Source organism: Hyperoodon ampullatus (assembly GCF_949752795.1).
Source record: "Hyperoodon ampullatus genome assembly, chromosome: 2".
In the NCBI taxonomy this organism is placed as follows: Eukaryota; Metazoa; Chordata; class Mammalia; order Artiodactyla; family Ziphiidae; genus Hyperoodon; species Hyperoodon ampullatus.
Window position 1 is genome coordinate 76,158,318 of NC_136915.1, and position 15,042 is coordinate 76,173,359.

Genomic DNA, 15,042 nt, shown 5'->3' on the forward strand with positions numbered 1-15,042 from the left:
TGTTGGTCTGCTAGATAAGTAGATTTCGATGCCAATGACCCACAGTCATTGAAATACACTTTACATTGGGATCCACAACAAACAAAGGAACATGTATATGTGTCTATGTGAATAAAGGAGACAAAAGTTACATGAAACAATACATGGCTGTCTTATGCACACACTCTGATATTTCTATCAGAAATATTGATTCCAATTCATTACAAAAAACAAAAAGTGGAGTGATGCACTAGGTTGACTTTATGATCCACTTAAGAGTTGAAACTTGTACTTTGACAATCACTAGCCAGACCCAGAATATGAGGACAAATCCATGGTGTTGCAGGAACTCCCTAACCAGAGGGGTGTAAGAAGGGTGGGGAAGCTCCAGAAACTGCACACACTCTTTTTTCTCCATTGACAGCTCCAGAAAAGGGTAAAACCAAGAAGAAAGGAGGGCAACATGGAGGTGATCATAGACTGAAAGAGCCCAGGGAAAAAGTAGAATTCATTTAAAAAACAGTTCTCAGGCTTCCCTGGTGGTGCAGTGGTTGAGAGTCCGCCTGCCGATGCAGGGGACACAGGTTCGTGCCCCGGTCCGGGAAGATCCCACGTGCCACGGAGCGGCTGGGCCCATGAGCCATGGCCGCTGAGCCTGCAAGTCCGGAGCCTGTGCTCCGCAACGGGAGAGGCCAAAGTTCTCCTGGCTAGTAGTGCACCAAAATAATGTGACTCAAGATTCCCCCTAATCATTTTTGATGACCCACATTAATTACTACGAAGCATTATTTACAAGGAAGGCGCTGTTAGAAAACTGATTTTATCCAAACCTGATTCAGAACGTGTGTGTGTGTGTGTGTGTGTGTGCCCCCGCACGCGCATTTGTGTGTATGTTTTAAACAGGCCAATGGACAATAGCTGTTACATTTGCGGAATTTCCAGTCATTAGGCTGACCTCAGGGCAGGCGAGTGTTTCAGGGAGCGTGTATCAAATCATAATTGAGCCCTCAGCTGCACTGAGGTCAGTGGGCCTCATATCTTGTATGTTTTCCTGAATTTACTTTCAAGAAAATGTCCTAACTTAAATCCCTATCATTCCTCCCCCTCACCAAGAAGCTTCTCTCTGCGGTCCAGTTTAGAAGCAATATTAATCCTCAGTTTTCTTGCAAACCACTCAGAGGCTTCAGTTATCCAGTTGACTGATCACAAAGAAAAATGCAGACACAAACATGACAATCGCACTACCCATTTTTTCTCATGTAATTACAGCTCCAAGATGCACATTTCTAAGCCCTTTCCCTACAAACACACGATTTGTCCAGTCATAGCCACACACTGTTTGTCTCTATCATTAATGTCTCTTATCAAAATTTTTAAAGCACTCCTTTTGGGGGCGGGGGTGGGGACAAAAGAGCATGTGTGAGGGAGCACATTCCACCCTTAGTAATAGGCTGCTCAGCTGTGAAAAGGGGGTTACCACTGAAAAACTGATGCTCTGTTTCCCTGTAGTCACAAACTAGCTCATTATTTACCAGTCAAATACACTTTCTCAGAATGAACTGCAACCTATACATCCATCCAGATGTCTCCTATTTAATGGACATCATCACCAACTCCCCAAATGAGTTACTTGGGGAAGAAAACTAAATTTCCTTTGGGCATTCTTCCATAGAGGCTGGATTTACACCCATTTAGTGTCACAGGTGTGTGAAAAAATTGATGAAAGCAGTGATTTTCAAGGTCCCTTCTAGGCCTTTTAGGAAGTGGTCTGAGAATGACTTGAACATTATAATTGTTTTAGCACCTTCTGTGTTTTGACATATTCTGGGGTTCTTTGAGCAACAACAACAACAACAAAGTGTTCTGAGTTTCTGTCCTCATTCCAAGAGGACAAATCCGGACATTGGTCCCTGATGTCTCCTGGCATCTGTGCAGATCTCAGCTTCCACCTGGGGGCTGCAGCTGGGAAGATGCAGGAGCACAACCCCTCCTGACGCAAGGGGATCAGGGTCTGCTGCTGCCACCAAATCTACTCCCCCAAAAATGAAAAAAGATGCAAGTTCAGATGGAAACTATGCTTTCCCGTCTTGGTCAGTGTAACTATCCCTTAACTGGTTTAGAATGTCACCAAAGAAGGGGAAGTAGAATAAGCTCAGATGGAAGTTCAAATGGAAACTATGCTTTCCCGTCTTGGTCAGTGTAACTATCCCTTAACTGGTTTAGAATGTCACCAAAGAAGGGGAAGTAGAATAAGCTCCCAGCAAATAGTCAAGTTGACAGTCTTCTTCCTCCTCATGTTCCCCAATTATGCTTTTTGTTGTTGGTGTTGGATGGACAGGGATCCAAACAGCCAGGACATCATCACTGTAAGAAGTCAACCCAAGCAAATGGAAATCGGTATTCTTCGATATGCATAGAGAAGCATTTGGGATTTGGGCCATGATTCTGAGAACCTTGGGGCCAATGGGCATAGCCCTCTAGAATTTTTACAAAAGGCTGAGTGGTGCAGTCTGGTTGAAAGGAGATACAGTGGGTTTTTATACTTTTTTCTTACCATGACTCAGAGTAAGAAACATATTTTATATTCCTAATTAATACACACACAAACACAAATGTATAAAGTGAAAGGTTTCATGAAAAAATACTGACCTTATGTTGTCATGTACTCTTGACATTTTCTATTGATTCTATTACAGTAAAAATAAAAGAGCTAGACATGACTCACTAAATTGATTTCATGACCCCATGATAGTACGTGGAGAGCAGCAATTTGAAGATACACACACTCACACACACACACACACACATACACACATACACACTCTGTACTAAAAGCCTTGTCTTGAAGCTGTGCTCTATTCCAAGTTAAACTACTTATATATTTGGGGTGGCTTGGGGAAGCCTGGAGATTAGGGGAGGCCTAAAGCTTTAGAGATGTTTAGTTTGAGAGTAACAGAGAAAAGTGAAGAAATCAGTGCCCTTTTTGACTAGGGTCCCTCTCTCTCCCAACAGTGCATCTTTCAGAGAAAGGGGAGCCAGAAAACCAAGACCCTTGATAAAGGACTAAGATGGCACACAGAAAGTTAGGAGAATACCAAAAGCAAGAGCAAAAATGATTTGAGTACCTCAAAATACAGCACTAGATTTAAACTTCTCCACATAAAACTCTTGAATTGGATAATACGTCTATATCACAAATGTCCTAGAATATGACCCAAAGCCAAGCTTTAGTTACATTACTCTTTCCTTGTAAAATGAAAGTTCCCTTATGATTCAAAAAAATTCAAAGAATAAAATGGATGTATTTTTCTTCTATTTTTATCTTGTAACTGCACCAAGATTATTTAACTAACTTCAATTTTTTGAATCATTTCAGGCTAAAAATGTCTAAGTTTGCCACAAGCATATCTCCAAGTTTAAAAAAATAATTACATCAATATCTTAATGTGTCTAAGTCTTAATTTGTACACAGCTTACTACAGAAAGGCTACATTTTAATGAGTATCTTTTACTTTTTTGTGTTTACTCAGAAAAATAACTGTGTGCATTTTTTGGAAGACAAAAGTCAAAATCTGGGAAACAAAAGTCAAATTTCAGCAAAAGATGGAAATCAGTATATACGTATGGAGGGTTTATAAGAAAGAAGTGCTATGGGCACGTCAAGAATTTTAGTTACAACTCACAGCACATATCTTGTATCCACTTCTCTCCATTTCTTTGGGCCATTGATTCACACTCATCACAGAAACATCCGCTAGTAGACACTGATGACAGTGATGTGTGATGGGAGAAATCATGTGGGTCTAGGAATCTTATGCTCTTTCAATGGCATTTAACATTTTCTATGGGAAAATTTCTTATCAAATGTGCTATATAAATGGCGGAGTAAGCAGAGGTTTTGAAATAGAGTTAGCAAATTCAACTTCATCTTATAATGGGTTATCATTAGCAAGGTGTGAGTTTAAACGACTGGTTAATTAAGTAGAACAAGTATAATGCCTTGGGTTGAATAAAATCCAGTATTTTTTTATTCATCAAACTCCAATCCCATCTCACAAATGTAAATTATTATAATGTCCCCATCTCCCTATCACTTTCCCACCCTCCACTTTCCACCCTAACACACCCTGAGTTCCAAAAGGAAAGTACAGCATTTCCAAGCTGGAAAGAATATTAGATCTTATTATCACTGCAAAAATAAAAACCAGTGTCTCCTAATATCTAGAATAGTGCTGTATCCCAACCATGCTGCCTTCTGTAGCTTGTACAAAATTCAGCCTATGATTATAAATGCATGCTCAGTTTCAGCTGCACTTGATTTATATTAATGTGAGACTCAATGGTGTCTACTGCCAAGATGGAAAGATTTGTGAATAAAAACACATTTCAACAGCAAACAGGAAAGAGTTTTCTCTTACCTGCCACTGACATGGATAATATTATATACGTATACATGGCAGATGCCAGGTTTGCTTGACACACCCTAATGTGCACATTTTGGGCCAAAGGGGAAAAATTACTACCCAGCCAACTGACATTCTAGCAACCTCAAGAAATGAATCTCAGATTTGGAGTGGACTGAAGTCCACTCCAGGGCAGACTATATCATTCCCAAACTGTGCTATTCAGGAATCCTGGAAGGAATGCCAGACTTTGATGGAGCATGTGGTAGGAGAAAAGATGGGAGTACAGTTAGAAATGCAGTGTGCCAGGCAGCCAGTTCCCTCTGGGCCCCAACCAGGAAACGTGGTTAAGGATGTGGTTCTCCTGGTGAACTTGGAACTAGGAATTGAAATCTCAGAGATCAGGGGGGCACAGGCGGGCTTTTCTCAATCCTGCATCCTTCCCAACATGAGTGAAATTAATTTTCACTGTACCATCACCCTCATCCTATCTCACAGTGCCCTCTATCTCTGAAGGCTGCCCCTCTCTGCCTTCCCCTGGTTACTTCTAACTCAATTATCACTTCTTCTGAGAAGTCCTGGTATGGGTCAGACCCACCCCCTGGAGGTTCCATAGCACCAGACAGAGCTCTGGCATAAAACCCTGTCCTCTTGTTCTGCAAGTGACTGCCACTGGTCTGCCTTCCTAGCTGGACTGTGAGGTCCTTATGGGCAACGGTGGTATCTAATTCACCTACATCTCCCCACCACCAAACATTGGGTCTAGACAGTTGCTGAAGGCACAAACATAGTACATGACTGATGCAACTATTGTGCCTTTGCCTTCAAAAACACAGTCATTGTTAACGCAATCATGGCACTCATCATTACTGCTAGAAGCAAATTAGAAAACTTCAATATTTCTTAAACAAAAGAACAAAGGAATCAAAGCAAACATATTTTTAATGAAGTCAAAGATTTACTTACTCACACATATTCAAATCAAGCAAAATACTGATATATTCATCTTCGTTAGAATGACAGCTTATCCCATAAGCCCATCTAGCTACAAAAGCAGACTAAAAGTTGTATTCCCTTTAATTTGCTATGTTAAACTAATTGAGGTTTGATTTGTTGGGCAAAATTAAACCAACCCTATACTAATTTGTACTTCTATCTTCGTAGTCTGCTGTGCTCATTTCTCTGGTCATACTTGCTTAGATGATCTAGACATTTAGAAACAGCAGTCTAAAGTCTGGTGATTTATTCCTTTCTAGTGCTACTAACCCTCAGCACTCAGTTTCAGGAAAACAATGTATATTATTACATTATTTGACAATGACAAAGTAAACTGGGATAGCATTACACGCACACATTTTTAAATGGGATTTGTTGTTTGAGATTACTCTTCCTTGTCCATTTGGATGAAAAGTGCCTGTTTATGAAATGCACCTGAGGACTCTGACATTTAATACCTAATATCAGTCTAAGGACAGCAGTGAAAGCCAACTTCAAAGGTCAGGGGAGCATTTTGATGCAACATCAGGGATTGCATTACAGTAAATAAATATTTTTCTACTACCTGGGGTGAACAATGCACTGTGTTCTGTATAAGATATAAATGAAACCTTTTCTCATAAAGATTTCAGCTATTTTATCCTTTATTATGACACCTCTTGATTAGGGGAATGAACTCTACCACATGTCCAGATCTCCAGTCAGAAAACTAGGCTTTCTGAAGTGGTTACAGATTTTAACAGCAAATGCCATAAAATAAATAATAACCATCACTCATTTTTTAAACATGCATTTTCAAATTTATATTGAGGTTCATGGATAATTTATTTACGAGGCAAAGACAGTAGAAGGTAAATCTTTTCAAAAGTCTTAAGTAGATTTTTCTGTGTTGTGGTTTATATTAATGGACTGGATACCTAATTTTGAAGAAATCTGAGCTCAATAAGAATTCAAAAACATGCAAAAGCAATTTCCCAGCATATGTGAATTATAAGGGATCCATCCCTGCCTTCTTAGTCTTATAATGATTCTAGGAATCTCTGCAGAAAGTTCATTTTCAGCTAATAGTATCTAATAGAAGTCACTCCCTACTCATCATTATGTTCTTTCTTTTCAAGGCTTTCAAGATCAACTGCATGGGAGTAGATTACATTATGGGATGCATCCCAGTTCCCAAGACACACGTCAATTTCCAAACATTTATTGCCAAGGCCATGTAGAAGAGTCGGAAAAGAAACACTCTGAAAGAGAGCAGTTGTTCTAAGCAGTTGGAGGTGACAATTTATCACGAACCATTTGATCTGCCGCCATGTGAAGAGTCTCCAGTGCCTTCACGTTCCAGCTTGGTGAGAATCAGGGTAATTTCTAATTATGGTTTAGGGTAGTTTACTCACCTGAAGTTAAACAGAAGTTTGAGGAAACGTGTGCATTTAAAAAAGCAATCATCCAGTAGGCTGGTAAATAAGGCACAATTATGCATAAAGTGTGCCTAGGCAATTTGTGGGTTTCATGTAAATGCCTGAATTATTTTTTTAACTAAAATGAAAACAATCTACTCTCATTTAGGAGAGGAGGGAAGTAAAATGATTCACTTAGTTAATATCCAAGTTATATTGTATATCATTAGTGTGTAAAATGATATTCAGATGGCAGTTTTATATTGCTTTAATGATCTATTATGATTAAGCACAACTGGCAACAAGCACTTCAAGCAAAAAAGACCTTCATACTTTCATGAGAAGCTCAGTTCTGCTACTTATTAGCTGTGTGTGACTTTGGACAAGTTACTTAACCTTGGTTACCAGAGACTCAGTCTCCTGATCTTTTAAATAGAGCTAATAATAACACCATCTTTTGGGATTCACACACACACATAAGTTGGCTGGTCATTAGACATGGTCTTAATGCTCACCTTGCCTCTGGGATAATTATGCTTTTTTCCTAACCAAAGAATAAACCAGGACCCGAATATGTAAGTCCAAATAGTTGAGTGCCCCAATAGAAGGGGAATTACTATGCAAATATGTATTGCTTACCTTTTCTGTTTATGCCCTCCTTTCCCCCCCTCAATGTTTATTTTTACTTTGGAGATTTATTACTTTGTGCTAAGCATATTGCCTTCTTCCTAAAGAGGTCCCTAACAGTGCAAATGCTCCAGGCAAGGGTAATTAAAGCCATTATCACTTTGTGGGAATGAGTTTGTGTGGTTTTCTCTTAGACGGAATACCCCATATACTAATACCTGGTACCTGGGAAAGGATAAAATGGCCCTGAAAGAGGGGGAAAGGGCACAGGATATATTTCACAATTTTCCTTGAGTAAACTCTGTCAGTTAATCATTAATTAAGTACTAAAAACTTTCTGGAAAAAAAACCAAAACTCAAGAAAATGGCATTAGTAGTTGCCTCTGAGGAAGGGAACTGGTACAAGGGTGAAGTAAGGGGGGCAAGACTTACTTTCTTTCTTTTTTGAAATAAATTTATTTATTTAAGGCTGAGTTGGGTCTTTGTTGCTGCATGCAGGCTTTCTCTAGTTGCAGAGAGCGGGGGCTACTCTTCACTGCGTGTGCAGACTTCTCCTTGTGGTGGCTTCTCTTGTTGCGGAGCACGGGCTCTAGGTGCTTGGGCTTCAGTGGTTGTGGCTCGCGGGCTCTAGAGCGCAGGGTCACTAGTTGTGGCACACAGGCTTAGTTGCTCCGCAGCATGTGGGATCTTACCGGACCAGGGCTTGAACCCATGTCCCCTGCATTGGCAGGCAGATTCTTAACCACTGCACCACCAGGGAAGTCCAAGACTTACTTTCACAGTGTATCCTCTTGTACCTTTTGAATTTGGTACTGCGGACATGTACAATTGAAACAAAATTTTTATTTTTTAAAAAACCCAATCCTCACACACTGTCATAGCTTTTAGATATTTGCTTACTGGACTTTGACATTTAGAAGTTAATTTCTTTCCCCTCTAAAATGTAAGCTGGAGTCATTTAAAATATGATTGGTTTCTTAAGGCTAATTTGTCTTCAAAATATTAAGCATATTAAGACATTCATATTCCTGAAGACACAAAGTTCTTAGACAAGTAATATTATTTGCTGACTTTCTCTATATGCAGTTTTCTTCACTAAAACTTAAGCTTGCTGCAGACAGGGTCTGTGTTTTATTAATCTTTGGAGACCCCATTATGGCAAACACTGAGCTTTCACAGAAGCGTTACTTTCTTGAGTTTGGTCCTCAGTCCTTTCTTCCAAGGAAGAAAAGTCATTAAATATAACATGATGCTTTGATTAAGAAGAAACTTCTCAGGATTTTAATAAAAACAAAACAACAACAAGAGACAGAGGCACGGAAAGGGAGAGGGAGAGAAAAACAGTTATAAATCACCTATAGTTGTAATGAAACTTGTGGGACTCTACTGATTGGAAATGCTTGCCAAACAAACACCAAATATGTCATAATGAGGGAGAACGAAGGTTGACCTAAAATCATGAACAAATTTGTTCAACAAAATATATTTGCTACATGATTATCGTGTTCAAGGCCCAGGGGATAAGATGTTGAACAACGCAGACATGATCCTTGCCCTCAAAGTTTTCATAATAATGGGAGGTACAGAAAGATAAACAGGAAATTACCATATGGTATGGTAAATACCACAACAGGGAGTACAGAGATGCTCATAAAAGGACAACCAATCTAATGCTTGAGAAGGTGAGATCTAATATCACAACAGTTGGGACTAGAGCTTTAGAGTCCTGCAAATCTGAGTTCAAATCCTGGTTTCACTAGTTCCACTCTATAACCTTGGGCAATTTATTTAATCTCTCTAAGACTCAGTTTCATCAACTTTTAAAAAGGAATAATGATAGCAATGAGCTCAAAGAGTTGATGTGAGCATTCAATGAAATGCATGTCATAAATCCGGCACAATGTCTGGCAAATGGTAAGCACCCAATAAAGATTAGCTAATAATATTAATGGTAAGAGTAAGCTGAGAACTGAAGCATGAGTAGAAACAGCCAGGTAAAATGCAGGAGAGGAAGAATGTCCTGGGCAAAGGAGGAATGTACACCCATAAAAGCAACAGCATGGTGAGCTTGAAAAAAGAACCTGGCTTGAGACAAGAATTGGGAGGCACCTCAGGTGGGGTCAGAGATGCAACTGAAGCTGGAAAGGCAAGCAGAACCCAGCTCAATGGGTTTATCAAGCTCAGTGGAGGCCCCTCTAGAATTTTAATCAGAGGAGGAACAGGATCAGATCTGAGTTTTAGAAGGACCAACTTGGCTACAGTGTGGAAAATGGAATGCAGAGGGAGAAGACAGGAGATCAGTGTTAATAATTTTAATATAATGCCTCAGCTGTTGTGGAGTTTCAGTTAGGGAGTTAGGTGTCACATATATATATATATATGTATATATATATATACATATATATATGTGTGTGTATATATATACATATATATATATATAAAACAATCCAAGAAGTCCTTGAAGTGATTATTATCAGCTTGCTGGTATTAGCTAATTAGCATTTCATTAATTCATTTGTTCATTCAGTTAACAAGAATTTATTAACTTCAATGTAGGCAGCAAACTGTGAGAGATTTCAAAGAAATCTCTGAAGCACCCCACCCAACATGACTGCCCGCATTCCCCTCTCTGGCTGGAAGGCCCATTACTCTGGGAACACAGATCAGGTGCAATGGCAAAGGTGTTTTGGGGAGGGACCACACACCTGCAGAAAACTTGAGCTGGGAGGCAGTGCTAGTGAGCAGATTAGGCTGGAACCTAAGGCATGAAGAAGACTCCCCTTCACCCTCAGAAAGGGAAATGTCACTGTAACTGCATCAGTGTACAGGAGACTTCTTACTGCTCAAGGAGTAAATCTTCCACGACCCATTGGTAAGTGAATAATAACGACCAACACTTATGAAATGTCCTGTCCTCTATATTTCTGATGGATTAATAAATTTATTACCACAATTCTATGAAATAGGTATGATTACGTCCACTTTACAGGTGAGAAAACTGAGGCAAGAGATACTCCCTAAGGTCACAGAATTAGATCCAGTCTGATGTTCTTATCCATTATTCTATGTGGCCTCTGGCAGTGGGCCACCAGCCTGAAGAGTGAAACCCATTTAAAATTCATGCCTCAAAATCTGACGGGGAGACAGATCAGTGCCCACTTTAGTATCAGGAAGGCCAAAATTTGAAAGGTTTTATTATAGGAATAAAATGAAATGGATGATTAAATATATGACAGTCTCTTAACATGAAATTGGACCAGCCTCATGAAATGAGTATCATTTTGAAAGCATTTTTAAAATCTATGTTACTCTTTTAAGCACAAACCACAGCTTTGTCATATGGCCTAGGACACATTAGAAAGTATTCAAATGGGGTTACATGCTTATCAGTTTAAAATAGAGTGGGTCATCTCACAGATTCAAAGATGGAGAGGTGGCGAAGGAGTTAAAAGAGCTAAGAGAATGAGACCTGTTACTCTTTTGGTTTTCTGCTAAGGCAGGGTGGAAAAAAAAAAAAAAGCTGATTATCTTAGTGGGAAATAAATCAAATATACTTATTCTCTCAGACCAAGCAAAGTTCTATCAACCAAGTAGTGAAGCATGTGGAGAAGAAGCATATTTTAACTACAAGCTCTATGAGGCATTTCCAATGCGAATCGAATAAAGGAAAAATAGGAAGGGAAAATCCTTAACCCTCCAGATATGAAAGAAACCACCAGCTTCTTGCAATGCCACTTGATGCCAATAGCAACCAAGAGTCTTGACCCTGGGCTCTTAGCAGGCAATGAGAAGACTCCCGGGCCAGACGGCATTTTAAAATCGAATCTCACTCTTATTTGTCTCTCCCCACTAACCTACCTTGTGTTTAAAGCAATCACAGACATTTTCACAAACTGCAATATTTTAAAGTAGTCACCATCCTCTGAGAACACAAAAAGCTCTGATTGCTATGGGCTTAAAAATATAGAGAATAAAAACTATTGAATTTGTGAAACCACCATTTCCAATTAAACACACAGACACATACACACACCCAACACCCTACTCCGAGTTCCGCTTTTCAAACCCAGACACCACGGCTCAGCAACAGGCCAGTCTTCTTACATTCATTCACTTGCCAGTCCCCTTTGCGGGACTCACTCTCCACGACCGAAAAGTAACTCGGGACGACCCAGGTCTGCGGGCATCGACCATTAATTCATCTGGCCCTCCCTGCTCCCAGCTCCTGGCAGGACTTGGGGGTTTAGGGTCATCAACCGGCCCCCCGGAGCCCTCGCCCAGGCTCCGCCCGCCCGCTTGGAACGGCACCCCTCCCTGCCCCCGCTCCCTGGGAAACGAGCAGAGTTGCACTGTCTTCGCTGCTTTTTAATCTTTACAAATAAAAATGCCTGTGAGACGGATTCCCCACCCCACCCACCTGCCCGAGTCCGCACCACCACACTCAGTCGGCTCCTCTAGAAGGCATCCAAGCTGCGCTGGCAGCCGGGAGGCGTGAACAATGAACTTCTCTCTCTCGCACACACACCGTCTCCCCCAAATGGGAAGTTCGGAACTAGCCCGGGGGCCACTTCCGCGATTCCCCCCGCACGTCCGGCTCGGGCGGCGCGGGAGGGCCCGGCGCGCGTCCCCGGCCGCGCCCCTCGCGTCTCCAGGCGGCCAGTTACCTCCTTCCTCCGGCTCGGCGCCCCAGGGCGGGTGATGAGGGCCGTCTCCTCGCACACCACGGCCACGTCCTCCACGAACACGCAGTCCGGGAGGCTCTCGTCGGCCGGCAGCTGCACCACCTGCAGCCCCAGCTTACTGCCCAGCACGCCCACGTACAGCTGGTGCTGCCGCTCGGCGCGGGCGAAATCCACCTCGTCGCCCTTGGTGCGCCTCAGCGCCTGTTGGCCGAGGGACTCGGGCAGCCCCCGCACCACGACGTGGGTGGCCCGGCCGAAGGCGGCGGGATGGCCGAGCGAGGCCATGACTCGGGGAGGCGGCGGGGGGCGCGGCAGCCGGGTCTTCCGCGGGCAGCGCGCGCCGAGCCTGCGAGCGCCCGGCGGCTCCCCTTGGCAGCAGATGAATGTGGTGCAGCGGGAGCCCGGCTCGCGCCCGGAGCCCTGCCCGCGCGACTGAGCATGCCCAGACCTCCGGGCGCCGGCCCGCGCGCAGCCCGCGCGCCCACTTGGCGCTCTCGCGTTTGCGGCAGCCGAGGCGGGAGTTGTAGTGGGCCACCAGCACGAGGAGTGGGGCCGGAGGCGGAGGCCGAGGAAGCCGGCAACGCAAGGGGTGCGCGCCGGTGAGAGGACCTCGGCCAAAAGGCGCTGTACCCGGACTTGACGTTACCTGTGTTCCGCCGCAGGTGCACGCCTCACGTCGACCCAAGGCGCACTTGAAGAGCGGGCTATGTTCTGGACAGAGCGACTGTGGGGTCTTCTTGGTGGTCGGGAAGCAAAGGATGGGATTCCTTTGTGGACAGATACTTTGACCTCTCTCCCTACTGTCCTGCTCCCAGGTTGCCCAGCACGTGGTACCACGCCTCACCTCCACCCCCAGTTCCTAGCGTGAGAATCTGTCTTCGCACCCAAGTCCACCTTACCTTGACTTTCTCTGCAGATGACCCCTCACCCCACGTGAGACTCTAGATTATTAAAAGAATATTTCTTCCTGTCTGAAAGAAAGAGGAGGAGCCCAAGAGACACATACATAGAGAGGCATAGACATCTGGAAACTCACAGTATTTCAAAGACAATCCGTTCTTACTAAGAATGTGATTATGTTTGCCTACAGGGCCCTCAGAGGTAGGGAGGCAAAGACCAAGTGTGCTTTCCTCCACGATAGATGTGCGCTCACCTTGAGCAGTTTCAGACGTGGAGCGTCACAACTCTTTTGTCATTGGGAAGGAGGGTTTCCAAACTCCTCCCTTGCGTTTCCATCAGGCCTGTACAGACTCCGTGGAATTCCCGAGATATTTGTTGAACGTTTCTTTTTTCATGCCCCTCAGGGAGTTCCTTTCCCTTCTTAATGGTACTAAGCTTCTATTTTTCCCCTCTCACGCATTGCAGATTACATAATCCATGGGTTCTGCTCTTTTTGAGGGGAAGATCCACTTCAGGTAGTAACTCCAAAATAATCTCAGGTAATAATCTTTTTTCCTCACGTTCTGTAGCATATTTCTAATTTTAAGATTGATGAGCTCATAGAACATTAGATTCGAACAGGACCTTAGAAACCCTCTCACCTAAATTCCCACTCAATGTTCTGGAATTCCAGCTAAAACATCTATGAAAGTGACCAGATCTTTACTTGAACATTCTAAACCTCACTTACTTGCAAAGTGTATTCCACTTTTGAAGAGTTATCACAGTTAAAAATTCTTCATTGTGGGCTTAATTCCCACTGGTCCCAGTTCTGCCTTCTGGCATTACCTAACATGCTAGTATTCTTGCACAAGACAGCATTCACATATCTGAAGACAGTTCTGCTATCTATGCTACCTGACACCGCATCCCACCCGCCATCCTGACCCACTCCAAGCCTTGATCCTGAACCACCAAAAAGTAACTAGTGATTGGTTTCTAAATCCCTTCAACATTCTGGTCATCTTCCTTTTGATACACAGTGGTTTTGCCTGTATCCCTTTTAAACCATGGTATCTGGAATAGAAACAATTCTTCCTGTGGTCTGACCCACACAGACTACAGCAGGACCCTTATTCCAGGTGCTAGGCTTCTATTAACACTGCCTAAGATTGTATTGGCTTTTTTGGTGGTCCAGTGCCAAGGTCAAGGCCACAGCCTTTTTGTCAGAACTCTGATACCAGTTTTTAGGAAATGTAGGTTTCTAGGAGAGATCTAGCTAAGGATCCTGGAACAGTTGTCCCAACTGAGCAACAGAGGAGATGTGATCTGCCTTCTCTCCCCTCTCTCAAGGGTGACTTGAATTTACCCAGATGACATGGCATTTCTCAGCTTTGAAAGTGAGAGGTCTTAAGTGAGGGACAGCTCTGACCCTGACACTGGGGAGTGGAACCAAAAGTAAAATAACAAACCTTTGAGACCTACTGGGTTCTACTTCTGAGGCAAAACTCTCAGGGAACCCATGCTGATACTAAATTGGCACCAAATTAGTGTCCAGAAATCACCTGATGGTGTTCTCAGCAGGGGAGTCCCACCAATGCTACAGGTGAAAGTTGCCCTATGTGCTGAGCTTTCCCAGGCTAAAATATGGACCTTTTTTCCCCCATTACCTAACACTGAGGTTTCATCCACCTCCAGCTGGTCTCCATCTAGCAACGTTAATTCATGCCCATGCCTTGTTAGAGCCTGAATACTTTGCCACCAAGTGCCCTGAGCCTAATTGTAAACAAAGTCCCGTGTATCCACTCTGGGCTCATGTCAGCCCAGCAGCCAATTAAAACCTGAAAGATTTTTCCTATAAATTGGTGTTAGCTCTGTCTTTCCATACTGAAATTGGGCCACTTTTTTTTTTTATCTAATTTTGCCGTTATCCCTATTAAATGTTATCTTCATTCCAACTTGCCTCATTTTGATTCTGTCATCTTGTGCACTATTTATTACCTCTAGTTTTGTGTCATCTGAAATTTGATAAGCACGCCTTCTGTCTCTTCTAAGCAGTTGTCCAAAGAATAATAAAGA

General features: G+C 42.8%; 1 protein-coding gene across 1 annotated transcript in view; it reads right to left on the reverse strand.

Annotated features, from left to right (window-relative positions):
* DDAH1 (dimethylarginine dimethylaminohydrolase 1) overlaps window positions 1-12,524 on the reverse strand; it is a gene marked incomplete at its 3' end in the record, with an annotated part of 149,777 nt that extends 137,253 nt beyond the window's left edge. Inside the window, exon 1 of the mRNA XM_079697919.1 lies at window positions 12,067-12,524. Coding sequence (XP_079554045.1) covers window positions 12,067-12,369 — 303 coding nt within the window. The 5' untranslated portion in view covers window positions 12,370-12,524. The remainder of the gene's footprint in view (window positions 1-12,066) is intronic.
* Window positions 12,525-15,042: the final 2,518 nt, after the last annotated feature.